The sequence below is a fragment of the Bombus vosnesenskii genome, unplaced genomic scaffold (genome assembly GCF_011952255.1).
Source record: "Bombus vosnesenskii isolate JDL3184/JDL3185 unplaced genomic scaffold, Bvos_JDL3184-5_v1.1 scf7180000013605, whole genome shotgun sequence".
Lineage (NCBI taxonomy): Eukaryota > Metazoa > Arthropoda > Insecta > Hymenoptera > Apidae > Bombus > Bombus vosnesenskii.
In genome coordinates this window covers 383,824-400,609 of record NW_022883144.1, presented here as the reverse complement: position 1 = coordinate 400,609, position 16,786 = coordinate 383,824, and the positions used below count along the sequence as shown (strand labels likewise).

Below are 16,786 nucleotides of genomic sequence, written 5' to 3'. Positions count from 1 at the left end.
GACACCGCTTCGAGCGGACTTCTCTGCACGATTAACGGCTCATTTGGAATCGCAACTTACAATTAGCGTCGCTTCGTGTCCTTTTGCGAGCGTGCTTGATGGTTGCGGGTGGTTACAAGGATCTTTGGGAAGTAAAAGATGACTTGATAGCCAGTCGCTAAGATTCCCGTTGGAATTATCAAATTCCTCAAAATGACGAATTCTAGGTCTTGTATTTCTATAATTTGTAAAATTAATGCTGTATTTCTTTTTCTTCTTTTTTTTCTTTGAAAGGAACAATATAATTTATATGAGGAACATTCGGAGAAAAGAGACCATAAAAGAGAACAGTGAATTGAGTAAATTGAGTATTTGGAGAACCTTTATCTCCAATCTTTTAATATTTATCACGGTTTTAGTTGATAATTATAATTGAAGGTAGAGAACTGTATCGTTATACATGTAATAACTATCAAATAGATGATGATTTTATGGTAATTCAACTAAATTGTAATAGAAACCAATGGTGATCGTGGTTGGCGGTATTGTGATGTTGATAATGGATGATTGTAAATAATACTTGCTTAAAAAAATTCACCATGCATAGAAGTACCTTACGATATTATTAGTTCAGTAATGAAGCAATTTCTAATTTCAGCTAGTACTTTTGAAGTACCTTTGAATGGAACGTTTAAGAAACAGTGTTCTCACAGTACTTAAAATTACCGTGATTTTACACGACCTTAACTGCTAGCTAAACCACAATAATTCTAATAAGAACATACGGAACATATATTAGAAACAGAGGAAAACCTTAAAACAGCCAATCGAAACGAGATCGCACAATTCCAGATCAGTTGGATGACTAAGAATGGTAAGAATCAGGCAAGCAAGACTCGGATATTTCCGCGGAAATGAACGTCTATAGCCGGATATCGAGAAATTCATCTCTCGGATCCTCGTTTCCTCTTCGAGGCTCGAGCAACCTGAAATCGACGAGTCCGACAATCAGATTACTCGTGGCCGACCAAAGTTCAAGATTCCAGCGCGGCCTGCACGGTATAGGCGCAGAGGCGCGTGAAATTTGTGTCTGCGTCAGGCACGATCGCGCGTCCCGCCGCCGCGTTCCTGTCAATAACAGTTTCCACGAACGCATAATCGCAATATTCTCCGAAAGATCCTAAACTTAGATAGACGAAACAAGGTTCAGCAGGTAGAGGGATCTAAACGGACGTAAGTAATGCACGGCGGAGAGGCCGGAGTAAGAAAAAGAGAGAACGAGAGTGTGCAGACGATATAAAGGAACAAATGAGTTTCGTGATCGTACCAGAGCCCGATCTTGTCTTGGGTTAATCGAGCAACGCCGTAGAAAACGAGCAGAACAAGCTCGGGTTCCTGGCAGGGTGAGTCCGAGCACAGCCGACGATGAGAGAGGAGAGAATGACGAGGGTGAATAATGTTTCGCGTCCAATTCGAACGGTCAGAGACAAACTTTTGCATTGTGCAACGCATAATATACAGAACGGGATATCCTCTGTTCTCCTCGTCGCCCTTTATCGCTGGCAAACTTTGCCCTTTCTCTCGTTTCTTGCACCCTGAAAGCGCGCGCCCGCGCGCCTTGGTCTTTTCAATCTCGATGAGATTAAGTTGTACCCGTGGCAGTCTATCGCACGGCTACGCCGTAGCATTGTTTACGAGGAGGTAAGAGGCCACGAATCGTGCTCGTGCCAGCTAGCGAGGATATATTTATTCGTACGTTAAAATGTCGGCCTCGAGACGATCAAGAAGTTTCCTTGAAGCCAGCAGGCGGTTAGACGCGAGTCGCGTTTAAGGGTTCCGCTGGTAGCGCGAACCGATTCGACGCCGATAATAATTTGCATTCGCCGATAGCGAACTAGGACACGGTACAGGTGCAGTAACAAAGGGAAGAAAGTCGGGCAGATATGTACGTTAGCGCGTGGTAAATCATCTTCGACGGTTAGCGCGGATTATAATTAGAAGAGCCGCGGATTCGAAACAATACGTACGAAAGCGTAGGAATAATTAATACTCTGAAAGTGGACGTGTTTCCTCGGTTTCGCGATCGAACGCAGCAGGTTCGACGATCGGCCTCTATGAGAAGGCTTATCTAAACTTTATCGGGCGTACTGGCGATACGAATAATTCACGTTTGACATTTCAGCGAGCGAGGGAGCGAGCAAACGGGGCCGTATCCTAACCGTGGCCGCTTGAAAACGCTTATTTACATTCTATTTTTCAGCAATAGACCCTGACGTAGTAAAACGATGCATTATCGAGGCCTGTACTTTAAGTACGTTTACCTCGCCGCACGGGATGTAGGTTGCCTTTTAGATCGGCCGACCTCTTTTCTCTATGGCCATTTTTACGGAAACGAAATTCACAGAGTGGGCAGAGCCGATTCCTAGCCTCAGAAGTTCATCCACCGTGTAGCCGAGGTGCTATTGTTCCAGAACCAGCCAAAGGAGACGAGACGAGAAGCGCAGGAAAAGGAGGAAGAAGAAGTTAGCGAACGAGGTGGAGGAGGATGCTATCGAGAAAGAGGTGTATCTAAGTACACGTACACGTAAGGTGTAACTATGTGTACGTATATGTATACATATCTGTATATTCTAAGTGTACTTATTTATAGGTGTACACATGGAAGAAAAGTAGGCCTTTGCTGCGGAGTTCAAACGATTCTTACGCATCACCAGCGCGCACGCGTACACGTTAATTTCAATCGGCGGCGCGCAAACTTTTCGTTACAGTCTATTTCGCAAGCCCGCCGCCAACTAAAGGTCATCGACGCTCCGGCGATTCCTGATAATTATTCACGCTAAGATTGTTATCGTTTCGTGGGCCACTCTGGAGAAGTCACTCGCAGGATACGTTTCTCGCCATCTTCTTTTTCGCGAGCCGCCTTTTTATTCAATAGATAAAATAGTAGTAGATAAAATAGTAGTCGAATACACTTCCTTCTTGGAACTCAGGCATACGGTAAGTTCGAAGTGGAAAGGGAAGTTTGTCATTTTTTGTGTTGTATTGTGTTTTTTATAATAGCCAGTGTACAAACGCATAAGCAATAGGAAATAAAAAGAAAAAGCAAGGAGGAAAATTGTACTAATGACTGTAAATTACACATTCTGATTTGTGATTTTTATTATTCAAAGTTGTGCTGTCTTGTTTAACTGTGCTCTGTATTTTTTTTCTTTTTTTTTTTTTTTAGTAAAGGTATCGTATTATTTTGTATAAAAACACGTGTACTAATATTGGACTTGAATATTTTTTACCTGATATTCGACATCTGATGAGAAATTTGAGATCATGTAATTTTAACTATTTGCGTTCTAACTAAACTATTTGTGTTCAATGCTAGATATGTAAGTACCTAGACTTCTTGACACATAGACAAATTGCGCCATTAAAATAAGTCACAGCTAACTATTAATAACCGTAGGCACTAAACTAAAATTGTAAATTAGATTTGCAGGAGGTAAATTATTGTTTTGCTCTTTTAAAGAAAGATCAATTACCTAATCTAATGTACCGACACCATAACTCGATTATTGATATTACGTTCAAGTCAAAAGTGGTTTCGAGCACTTCTCATAGAAGTCTCGTTAAAATACGGAAATCGTTATGGTTTGGAAATAAGATGAAGCAAAGCATCAAAGCATCATGTATCAAGTTGTTTCCAATTTGTCGAGTTCTATACACAAAGGCTTCTGTCTAGCGTCATATAGAAATATTTATATTCCAGGTAAATTTCTAAGCACATTTGTTTCAACATCAAAAGCATAGTACAACATAAAAGCAACAGAAGTCTTATCTTCCTTTGAAATCTCTTTCACGACCGTCATAAAACAATTTTTTAATTTCAAAAAATCGTAACTACTGATAATCCATCACCTTGTTCCTTCCGCCTCGATTGGTTCCACGCCAGGGACCTATTATGCTATTACTCTCGCCATTTGTTCTTAATCGTGATTGGCTGCGCCGCATTACGATAAAGACCAGCGTCATCTAGCGGTAATTAACACAACCGTTTATTCGTCACCACCGGATCACCTCAGTCAATCACTGAACCAATAAACTCTGGCCAATTTTTACAGAAATTCTTAGCTTACAATGGCAGACAAAAAATCTACAAATCACGCGGCAACGAGTTCTTAGCCCGGCCCCTGGCTTTCACCTGCAATTATACCGATTCCTCGGGCCATCGTGTCAATCGTATGGTCTCCGTCGATCAAAACACGACTGAATAAATAATCCAATAACAATCAGGCCGTCCCGTTTCCGACGATTAAGGGAACATCGTACGCCCACCCGTGCCGCTTATCAAAACCGATCGTTTGCCCCGGGTATAACGAGTCGGCCCCGGACAGAAAACGCCTTTTGTCCGGCGATTTTTCGTCGTTGCAACGGCGAACGACGCCCGTGATTCACAGAACGAATCGGCCCGGTGAACGTACAGCATCGTACAATAATGACGCTCTCGAAAGGCAGCGCCGCCACGACCAACCACATATATACTATCGCGTACATACATATACGCATACATATCTATAAATACACACACACAACACGTGCAAATACGTACATACACCGGTGTACATATGTATACACATATCACGATGTACATACATATGAACGCAGAAGTACGTACGTATACATGTATACACGTATATACATACACGCGTGGTCCGTATACGGACCAATAATTCTCAATCGCCGTTCGGAACGTTCGCTACGGGCCGCTCGCGCCGTCCCTTAAATCTAGCAACGAGGCCGACCTTATCGGGTGCCTTCCACCGTGCGCCATTATTGTGAGATACTGTACGTCCTGATCCGTCGTTTAGAGCCTATCCAGGCCGCGAATCTCACGCGTTCGGCAGGAGGTTTTTCTCTTTCTCTCTCGTACGATCCTGCCAACGAAACAGAACGAAATAGAAGGAACGACGTGTATATACGTTTAAGCGAGACAAAGAGGAAGAGAGAAAGAAGGAAAACGGAGAATGAGAAGAAAGAAGAAGAAGAGGCGACTTTCTGTTGCGTGGTGTTGTTGCGAGCGCGAGCCGGAGCGCATGGCCACTTGGACTGGCACATCGCGGGGGAGGAGTTGAACGGAAGGGGGTGGAGGGAGGGGGCGCAGGTAATCAGAGGCACTAAACCACGATACCGTGCTGGCAGTTAGAGGCCTCTATCTCTTCTGTCGTTGGTGGTACAACACGCCCGGTATTATTTGCAGGCTGCCACATTTGTCGTAGGTGGTCTTGCGACAGTGGCGTCGCGCGGCCCGTATAAACGACGCCGTCTACGACACGCCGCGCCGTGGTTCTCCTTCTTCGCGTTCTCCGGCCGCTCGCGCGAACAACGAACATGCGCACGTTCGGCCCTTTCCAAAGGATTCGCGTTCGTACGGCAACCCCTTTGTTCCACCTCTCCCCTTGTCCTAGAAGTGCTACCGTGGACGACGTCGCTGGTACATATCGATAAGACCAAAATACCATTTACAGTTTAATGTATCGATAATATTCTTGCAATACCGGCAAAGTAAATTGGGCTTGAAAATATAAAATTGTATCGAGTCGTACGTCGACTCCGAATAAGGCATGTTTGAGAATCTTTTTAATTAATAGAAGCAATAACTTTCTTTCGACTTTCGAAATTTTATACAGTAAGAGTGTCTTGCTTTGAAAGATACTGTATAATTTTATTTTGGGTTTAGTGAAAATTTGATTCATCGATGCGATGGAACGCAAAAGGCACTATAATTTTCCCAAAGTTTATGCAATAACAACTTCTGTTCCACACGAGAAACTGTTTTTTAGACAAAAGTAAGTTCTTCCTGATGGAAGAACAAAGATCAAGCGAAACCAAAATACATTCTATGTATAACGTACTGTCGATAGTAAGAAGTTCGGATAAGAGTAAATAAACCTAACTCTTGCTGAAATTCTATTTCAGTTCTATTCTGTTCGGTTTTAGTCTGCTTGTCGACATTTCAATGATATAAAAATATCTATCAATTTTTAATAAAACTAAAATCTAAATCTATTATTTCGTCCTCTTACTTTCGTTTAGCCCCTTTACTCGCATTCTTCTCTCTTCTTCTTCCCTCGGTAAGCCGGTAAACCCCGTGACTGATTAACGATAGAATTAACGAAGATTAACGCCCGTGGCACCAGGCGAAATTTATGGTCGGTGTACACCGATTCCTGAATTATGGAGTTTACCGGGAGCCGGTATCTCCCGCGGGATCTCCCAAGTGGCTCTACCTGCATCTCCGTGAAACGGAGGCGAAGTTCTCTTTTTTGGGGGGATACTTCTGCCGCCGGATGGATAAAAAACTATCTCTTGGAAAAGAGACTCCCGAGGGTTTTTACGATTGACAATGATATTCGTAGCGTGGACGATGACGGTAATGATGATGATGATGGACGAGCTAAAAGCGGTCGATTAGGTCGACGCGTTTATTCCGTCATAATCGGGACGGTCGAGATTGATGGCGGAGTAAAGAGCATCGATGGGAGTGGAGGTTACGTACTACAATCGAACACGCTTCCTCCCGTGAAACTCCTACGTAGCCGAACAATTTCGCAAGCAGCGATGAAAGTAGATCTTCGTTGACTCAGGTACAAAGTATTCGACCGTATACCGGTGGATACGTAGAAAACGACGGGCTTTCTTGTCTGTCTCTCGTGCAGGGACGATTAGGTGGATTTCGCCTTGAAAACATTCGACGGTGATTGTCGACGAAGTAGGAGTTAGTTTTTGCTCGTACGTATTTCCCTGAGTTTTTATTCCTTAATAAATCAGTTTTATCACAGAAAGTGAAAATGTGTCCTGTATATATTTATAACGTTATCTTGGGGAACGAATTAAGAAATGGCAGAATCTTTCATAACAAGTCACGTGAAGCGCGTATGTATAACGATTCGCGAAAATCACACGGTACAATACAATCTAAAATTATCGCTCCAATTATTTTCTCGTTTCGTTATTTGATTTTCCTATGTTTGTAAACGTGATTATGTTTTATTTCGCTAATCTGGACAATTAGCAATCATAAAGAGAATTGTTTAATCATATATTCCTTACTTGGATCTAAATATGCTGCTCGTTCAAAGATACGTTAGTTCGATTACTAAAAATGTCTCTCATAGAAATGATTTTGTCCTTAAGTTAAAATTGCACGTTTGTTTTATTCTTGTTCTCGTAATAGTACCTATCTTTTTGTTTACGCGTATTCAATCATTTTGTAACATTTCAGAGGAAATTTGTAATAACACATTGCATCTTGTCGTACATAGTATCGTTTAACAATTTCATACCATATGGTATCATCACCATAATTCTATACCTACTCTTTATTATATAAGTTCCTCACTGTGAAATCGCTCGATTCTACCTACAATCCCAAAAATCCAATAAATCTACAAAAATTCAACAACTACTCCGTCACGTTCTACCAAATACATTCACCTTTCATCGATTCATTTTTCTCCTGCGCTATTTAATTCACGAACCATCATTCTCCTAACGAAACAAGCAAAAGAAACCTTCTGAACTGTAACCCCGTGACTCTGACGTGGCTACCGTCCACCAACCCCCTGCACATAATCCTTGGCGAACGAGGTGTCAGCGACTTCTTGAAATTCCATCGGTGAATCTCGAAACGAGGCGACTCGGCGCGGTCGCGTCGATTTCCACTGTTGACATACGAGCGGTAAAGAGGGGTTAACGGTTAGGGAATGATTAATAAAGATGCGCGGGCACGCGTTCCACCGGATATAAGGCCCACACAGATGCATGATGGACGTGTGTGTACGCGAGTACATAGGAACGCGCCCCTCTATCGGCTGCTTCTCGCCAACTACAGAAGAAAACACGGCGTAGGGCCGCGGTAGGTGAGCCGGTGTGCGCCCGTCGGGACGCGTGCGCTCGTGTATCCTCGAGGAATACGTACGCACACACTTTGGCCAGAAGGAGCAACAATATGAGGAAGAAGAGGCGAAGAAGAAGAAGACGAAGAAGACGACGAAGAAGAAGCAAAAGGAGGAGGAGGACGCGCGTCCACGTGCATAACTCGGACATAAAACAGGCTCGCTCGCGCAAACCACGGCTCCGTGCTGGGGTACGGATGGGCTAACGGATGGACGGACAGACGGACGGATCGACACACAGCACGCGCGCATGAATATGTAGGATGTCTGGAAAAAAAGACGAGGAAAAGTGGGGGCGGCAAACACTCGACGCGCATAGTAATCGAAGCCGCGTCATGCCAATAACATCGCGCGCCTAATGTTCGATCGATCGATCGGCTCCGACTCTCCACCACAGGGTTTTCCTTGGTTCTGCGGGCGCGCGCGCGCGCGACAAAGATAAGCTTGGCGCGCGCCACGACATGCAGCTGATTTACGCGTTTCTCTCGCGCGTGAAATGATAGAAAAGAGGGAAAGAGGGAGAGTAACGGCGAAGAGAGAAGAAAGAGATAAAGAGGCAGAAGAAATTGATAGGGATGGAGGATCGAGACGAAGAAAAAGGAGCGGTTGATGGAGGGGTGGAAGAAGAGGAGACGCGTGTGCCGCGTACGAAGACACGCGCGAATGGCCGTGGTGAAACGGGCGCGGGTAGGTGGCTTACACACGAGCGGAGTTTACAATTTTCTGCACGACGCTCGTTCGAATGCCTGTAACGTTGCGGATGCCAATTGCCGATAATTCAAGGTGTACCTACCCACGATATAACGCGCGGCCGCAGACGCTGACAGATTGCTGGGTACCGGGACAAGCCCTCTCGATCAGCACCGGCCCTCTTTTAGGCGCGCCACGTTTTGGCGCGGTACGGATACCAGCGCATTTCGAACGATGCGACTGCGATTCGAGCGAAACTATGGTCACGCTGGATGCGTATTCAGAATTGATATTCCGATGAATTTAATACGTCAATGTAATCAAATATGTATGTAGATTTTTACGAGTATACGCATTGTAGTCTTGCGGTGTTTCATTCGTCAGAATGTCACTTTGTCTGAATACGCATCCACTGTAACCATGGCCTAAAGCTTTCATCGGGGCTTTAAACGTTTATTGTCCAAGCCATATTCGATCATATGAATTGCTTCATAATGAAAATGCTGTCCTCGACAACTGTCTCTGACTCGGCTGTTCTTTTATATTTTTGTAACCAATAATAATTTGTTACGAATGTTTGATAGCGCAAAATGTGGAATGTCGAAATTAATCATGTTTATGGCAGCGAGACATCAAGAAGACGGACTTTATCTATACCCGAGTTATCGATTAAATAAAAGGGACAATCAAAATTTACTGCAAGCTCGGATCGGATGAATGTATTCCGTATATTGTACTGTACTGTATATTGAATAGGCTTCTAAAGAATAATCGTATGAAATATCGTAAATAAATATGTTAAGGCAACCGTGCAAGACAGTCTTTATGCATAAAAGTGCAATTTGTACGTCTGTACTAAAGTCAATAAACATACACGACTGTAAAAGATTTTGAATTCTAAGCTGTGAAGTGACATTAACACCTATCAACGGCTTACGCTATGGAGGGAATGTAAATTACGCGTTTCTTCTACGATTTTACCAAAGATCTGTTATCAGCGAATATTATATTAACAAGTGTCAGCAAGTAAATTACAAATATAATTTTATATCAAAACACGAGAAAGAAATGACCAAAAATAAATGAATTATCTTTTCTACTAGACACGTGCTTTACTTATTGATATAAAAGGATCGCGATGATTAAAAAAAAAGTTGTATCTTTTATACATTCATCGCGAGTAACGATTGAAGGGAGAATCAATAGAAATCATTTTGTAACAAACTGCGTAAAAGCAACCTTAACGCTTTATAGATTCTCGGATAGCGAAGGTAAATTATTCATTCCACGTTTGTAATTCAAGTTTTAAACAAGTTGTTGGCGGAAAGCATCAAGACACACGTGTCGTTTGTTTTCGAGGAGAAGCTTTAATCGAAAAATAGCGACGACGATGGAAGGTACAACCTCTTGACTTCCAATCGCGCATATGCCTTTTAATATTAATGCACTACGTTGGCACCTACGTAAGGAAGCGAGCATGCGTCGAGTCGCAACGGTGAATTTACGACGTATTAAATTGCGCTACTCGATATCTTTGTAATTTTCTCCGATGGGCATAAAACTGCGTACTTACGACCAAGGGAAATAGCCGACCCCAAGGATTTGACTCGAACTCGTGTTCCTTCACTATGTTTAATTAAATCAGCCACCGGAATATGAATAAAGACGTAGAACCTCGATCTTTGTCCAACTTACAGTTGCTATTACAATTTCATTATTGTTTTTAGATGTTAGTACGCTTTTTACTACTACAACTTAATTTGTTAATACGTATTTATCGCGTGCTTATTGTTATCTAAGATTTATTTGTTATTACAGTATCCACGAAAAAGTATGGAATACAAAATAAGGAAAAAGTGTTTTACGTTTAACATTAAAACTATCAATCACTAATGTGGATTTATACATATGTATATATAGTGAATCACGAAAGTAGATGAAAACTACTATTGCATACGCATTATCCGTTACATAAAAGATTTCACATTTAACGCTGCAATGACATATCATGATTATATTGGCAAAGGGCGTAACTAATCTGGAAATGTAAATAGAAATTCCGAGATTCGTTGTAAACATATATTCGATAACAAATTAGCATGCAAGATGAATAACACATACCCGTTAAGAATTAGATATGGTTCTACTGAGAATATTGAAATTTATTAATGTAACGTTTAAGCACTTTCGTGATGTTTGCGAAATGTAATGTAAACATCTTTTATATACACGTTACAAATTATACCAATATAATCACGATAGTCGTGTCTCACAACAATGATAACGAAATTTAAGAATGTTTCGTATAAGACAGACAACATATTTATGATATATTCACGATATATTCAAAAATATCTACAAGTATTCGAATCGACATCAATTTTTTTCATAGTACCAATATACTTGTAATTGGTATACTTGTAATTTTACAATATATTTTCATTGAACTTTCACATCTTTTCCCTGTTTGTAATTATCTTGCATTTCTTCGTTGAATGATTTGTAATATACATATATTTTTCATTCGAAACGAAGGTGTCTTCTGATGAAATAAACGGAAGTAAACGAAAACGTTTCGTGACAAAGAAAATTCGCGATTATCGCCTGCGTTTTCTCTGCCAGTTCGTACCACCATTCACGTTGAACACGTGACGAGTAATTAAATTAATAATAACAGCGGTACACGAAGAGACTTTTCCGACTTTCTTATTCCCAGAACTGTCTGGGAATAAGACCCCTTTCCAAGTGAAAAAGGTTTTTCTACAGCTTCGTTGACGCTTCTGTCTTTATTCGGAACGCGCTTCTTCGCTTTATTAATAATTCATTAACCCACTTTATTAAGCGTCATTCGATCGTCAAGTCGAACAATGGAAATATCAACGGCTTTCTGTCCGAGTTTATTTGTTTATTTATTTGTTTATACGCGTATAATATATGAGATTGTGATTTCAACTTTTCTCTTTGATCCGTTATCTCGAAAGTAATTAATTATGCCTTTATTGCGGTATGCAGGAAGGATTGGAACGTTCGATACAAAGGCAACGCCTTTCTAAATTCTTTCTGTATATGTCTCAGAATGTTCTCAAACGAATTAATACCAATTTAATGATTTATTATTATATCCAATGATTCGTCGAATTCAATCGAGTCTTTAACGATTCCCTACGCGAAACAGTTTTATTCTTGTGATTAAAAAGAGACGAGAGAAATTGTTTGCTAAAAATGAAAACTTGAATATCTTGGCGCCCACATGCTACGAGTGCCGATGAAGCTTTAGAGAAAACTAGTAATTGTTAAAATATCGAAAGTCTTTAAATGGGCGAATTTTCAAATATAAAAAGACACTTTGTTGTTATTTCATGTAGAAAATTATAGAAAAATAATTTGGAAAATTAGCTTAATGTTTTTTATATCTTTCACTTACGAAAAGAAATTATAACATATGTAAAATATATAAGTGAATTAGATATTTAAAAAATTGCAATAATTAGTTATTTTACTGGTTGTATAGCACAATTTCTAAAACACCGTAGCATAATACTAAATGTTTCATATATAAAAAAGACACAAACTAATGGCTAAAATACTCAGGTTATAAAGATAATAAGAGAATAAAATAAAAAATGGCATAGTTTGCAAGCAGACGGCCTATCTATTCAGCTTACGCTGATACTTCATACCTTAGTAATGTAAATCCATCCGAAAACATTTGTCTCTATATTGAAAAATATAGATACCTTTGTTACCAAATGGCAACACCGTACATTCAAGAATTAAATGAGTAATATTTTTCCTTCGATAAAATTATTCGATAAAATGTGTCCGATTATGAGCAATAAAATAAATGTCAAAACTTGAAATTGTTTGAAGAATTTTGAACACTTGAAACTTTACTTATTCGTAATGTTTTTGTTTTAAATATATTCACGGTGAGATACAATTCGTGAAATATTTGTCTGGAAAAGACGAGTTTCGTGTATCGAAAGCAAGAAGTCGGAAGAAAATTTTCCGAACGTCGAACGTAAACTTACCGAGCATCTTGCTGAGATCGGCGTTGTGGAGATCAGGATTCTCGTCGGCCAATTTCTTGCGCTCGACCTTTGCCCAGACCATGAACGCGTTCATCGGGCGACGTATCCGTTGCTCCTTCAGGCTTCTCTGGGCCGTGCTGCCTGGATGGCACATCTTCACTCCCGCGGGAATCGGCGAGATGCCTTGTTGATACTCCAGCGACGGACCGGAAGCCAACCAGGACATGTCCTCGAGTCGCTGTTGCACTGGGCCGCTCAACATTCCTGGTATCTGAAAATTCATTTTCGATTTCTCATATTCGATTTGTATTTTTTAAACTTCAGCATTTAACCTTCAACTCGTGGTCTTTCATTCTCGATCTTGGATCGGTAGTCATCGATTCTCGATTGCCGATATTAATTGCACTATTTTATAATTGTGATATTTGCGTAAATTCGTATTTTTATAAATATATCTGAGGAAGGTAAAAGGAAATGCATACAGAAACTCGTTTCATCTATTAAGCAAATACTATAACGAATACTATGATTTTTGATACTTTGCATAATTTTACATGAATATTATGTGCATTCTGTGTATTTTTAAATTTCCCAAATCTAATTACAACGATTACGCTATTCTGAATACTTTATACATTTTTACATATGTATATATCTTGCACATTTGCAATTTTAAATTTCGATGCACGTGCATAAAAATCCGCCGACTATTAATTAATAATTCTATCGATACTCGATTCTTGATTCTCGCTCGTAGTTGGCATCTAGGTTGCCAATTTCCAAATTATTGTTTACAAATTCCACCTTTCAAATTTTAAATCCAACTTCTCTTTGCCATTCTTCAGTTAAGGTCCACAATTTCCTGATTTCAATCTGAACGTGCAATCAGTCAGAGAATCAACGAAAATGATCCATGGATCGATTCTTCCCGATAATTACGCGCTTATTAACGAAAACGGGTGAAAGTCGCGCTCGATATTTTCCGATTCCATTAATACGTAATTACTGGGAGATATTAATCGGGCAGCTAATGAACACCACTCGAACGCGGTGTACCTGGTATTGTTGCCGAGTAAAAGCTGTTGTTCAAAGGTTGCCAGACTCTCGTTAGAATCGGCATTGTAATATAATGAAAATGAATAATGCACGCAACCGGGCGATAATAACGGCTGATAACTTAATGAACGTAGGATACGGTGATAAATATTGAGCCTTCGTGAGACCATATGATGTCTGTGTTACAATTGCTAGGTCGCCATAAGAAGGCAGAAAAATAAGAGAAACGTAGTATAAATAAGAGATGCATATGAATTTTAAGAATATTCAACGAAAGTCTCTATTTTCTGAAAATGTCTTAATTCTAATATCAGAATACACGATTACCGCTTAACTCTTTAGAAATCAAGTATATAACTAATACCGATGGAGTCCATCGACTTTACTTTTGTGCAACTCCTATTGTAAGAAATACATTGTTGTACGAATCGATATACGACGTACGTATATTATAAATTCTTAATATTTCTTTAAAAACCGTAACTGATATGAATTTTTTCGTTTAAATCAATCGAACAAAATGTAGATAGATACAAATCATCTTTTATAACTTCAGGTTGAGTAAAACAGGTAAAACAATTCCGAATGGTTACGGTCGAGACTATTTCCTTTTCGTATCATTTCTCTTCGAGTTGCGAGTAAAGCCAGCTCCACACGTCCTTTGTATTCCGAATGCCAAATATTCGTTGTTTCACTCGCAATTACATATCGTTGATTTACTGGGCTAACGACATGTTTCAAAGTATGTCAATTTTGAAATATCTGCAAATTTAATTCAAAAACAGAGCTGTAGGTATTGTTCTAGTAATATATTTGTTATAATTCCTTAACAAGAACAATGCCATGGCTCAAAGAACATTACGTACGTTGTAGAATAAAGAAATTTTCCTATTTCGAACTGGTGAAATAATTAACTATTTACTTGAACCGATTTATTTCAAACCGACTTGCTGAAGAATCTAATTTCTTCAACTGCGTCATGCTTTTACGAAATCGTAATGTATATCGATATAGCATTATTTAATTAATAAACGCACATTGCTTACGTACATTGGTAGTTGTACGCGAATACTTAGCGAGCAATTCATACGTCATTAAATGACGCGTATTTAATATTCAGTGAAATAATGAATAATGCTGAATGTTTAGAAATTTCTATGTCACGTGTATTTAAAGTACACGTGTGCTGTATATGCACAATGGCATATGCATAGTGTACACTTTTTGTAATCCACTTTTTCAGATATATTAAAATTAACGATTTCGAAGGTGTGTCATAAACCAAGCATAAACGTATATCCATTCTTTTCCATCATACTACTGTAATCTTAATTATACATGTATGTACATAGACACAATATATTTAAGTGCACGTTAAAACTTCTGCTGTGAATATACGAACGTATCATTTACAAGTAATTTATTTAGAGGAATATTAAAGTTTGGCAGTTATAACGTTAGCATATGCGTCAAACCATAAACCGTGGTGTGAAGCCGGCTTAACCCGAGGAACGCTATAAAATAGTGAGAACGTAGGTGTGCGCGTGTCACGTTCGAGGTGAAACAGCGTTCCGTAAATGAAAAATATGCGAGCCTATTTCCAAAGGAACGGTCTCTCCTGTCCGTGCTGGATCGACCAAACCTAAACGTACCGAAATGATTTGGGTGTCAATGGGCATGGAACTGTCGTTGCCGTCGATGTTCGACTCGATGTCGTAGGCCCTCGACGTAGGAGTCGCATAAAGCGAGGAATGAAGTGCCAAGAGTCCAGGGGATCCGCCATAACTGCTGACCGGTGGTGGTGTCACCTCACCCCTGTCATAATTATCCAGCATCCTATAAATCCAAAAGCGAATTTATTAATCATTAGTACCGTTTATAACATACACAGGCGGCTTTTGATTAACGGTAAAATCGCTACGCATCCGGTGCGAGTTCGCGCGCAATAGTACCGATGAAATAACGCGGTCGTGTATCGTTTCGCTTCAACGAATGACTTGTTTGTCATGTGAACATGCACATCACGGCGTACAGGCTGCTTTTCTCCGATAAATCTCGATGTTGAAAGCGACCGGGAATTATTTTATATCGATAAACTTCTTTTATGGACCGTGTAAAACTCGGCGCGGTCGAGTGATGCGACGTCGTATAGATTTTGACCTTAGAGTACCTTAGGCAATAACATACACGAACAAATGCTATGCATACGGAAATTTAAATTACATTTTTTTTTTTTTTTACTCTTATGACTAGACTGCGGATGTTTATGCAAGTTTGAATGTTTGTGCATAAGAGTAGAAAAATAAATCCTGATTCGAGATTTGTTTTATCGTTTAAATATCATATAACAGATGCTTTACTTGCTATGCCTATTATATATTTCACATATTTTTGCATATTACATACGTGTATATATGTACTTATGCATAATATGAATTTTTGTATATTTCGTATTCGTGTATTTTTTTTTATCTACCTTTGTATGTATATATATTTTTTGTACATATAAATTCTACATAAATGCATAAACATCTAGATTATTTTCTATTAACTATTAAATCGTTTCAGTCCGGTTAAGTTCTATCGTTTTTATTATTACCATTTTTGATCTATTCTTTTAATATTTCTTACTTGGCAAAACTACTATTGTCAACTGGCATTTTCATTTCTAAATTTTTCCTACAGATACAAATTTGAGAAAGATTGACAAAATGATAAAGTTTCGATCAAGAGAATTTATGAATTTTGCAGAAGAGATAAATCAACAGTAGTAACTGAAAATATTAATTCGACGTATTTGCAAGCTGTAAATATAAAGGCATATCAAACAGAATCTTCGATGTAGAATATATTTCTCTAATTTCTTTCTTCAATATAGTCTATAACTTACGGTTTGCGGAATAATTTCGTTTCTTTCACTAGACTCGACAGTTAGCTTTTCGAATTCTATTTGCACAGTGATTAACCGGTACGGTATAATGCGAGACTTTAAACTTAGAATCAATTATGCGTATAGAACGCTATATAAAAGAATTAATAGCTAATATATCGTATTAATAATAAAACAGTAATAAGCATAATGTA

General features: G+C 39.4%; 1 protein-coding gene and 1 long non-coding RNA gene across 5 annotated transcripts in view; one reads left to right on the top strand and one right to left on the bottom strand.

The window, feature by feature from the left end:
* The window catches only part of LOC117238758 (putative transcription factor SOX-15), an 81,988-nt gene that overhangs the window by 36,492 nt on the left and 28,710 nt on the right, over positions 1–16,786 (bottom strand). For all 3 annotated transcript variants that reach the window (XR_004494259.1, XM_033503927.1, XM_033503928.1), the window contains exons 3-4: positions 15,355–15,538; positions 12,647–12,917 (exon numbers count right to left, since the gene is read on the bottom strand). Coding sequence is in view for 2 of the 3 variants with exons in the window: in XM_033503927.1 (XP_033359818.1) it covers positions 12,647–12,917; positions 15,355–15,538 (455 nt within the window). In the remaining variant the exon portion in view is untranslated. The remainder of the gene's footprint in view (positions 1–12,646; positions 12,918–15,354; positions 15,539–16,786) is intronic.
* On the top strand, positions 613–3,086 carry LOC117238764. 2 transcript variants are annotated; one of them, XR_004494261.1, is made up of 3 exons: positions 613–2,315; positions 2,384–2,563; positions 2,630–3,086. It is a non-coding gene; the product is annotated as an uncharacterized LOC117238764 (long non-coding RNA). The 2 variants fall into 2 exon arrangements; XR_004494260.1 differs by having other exon boundaries at positions 613–2,563.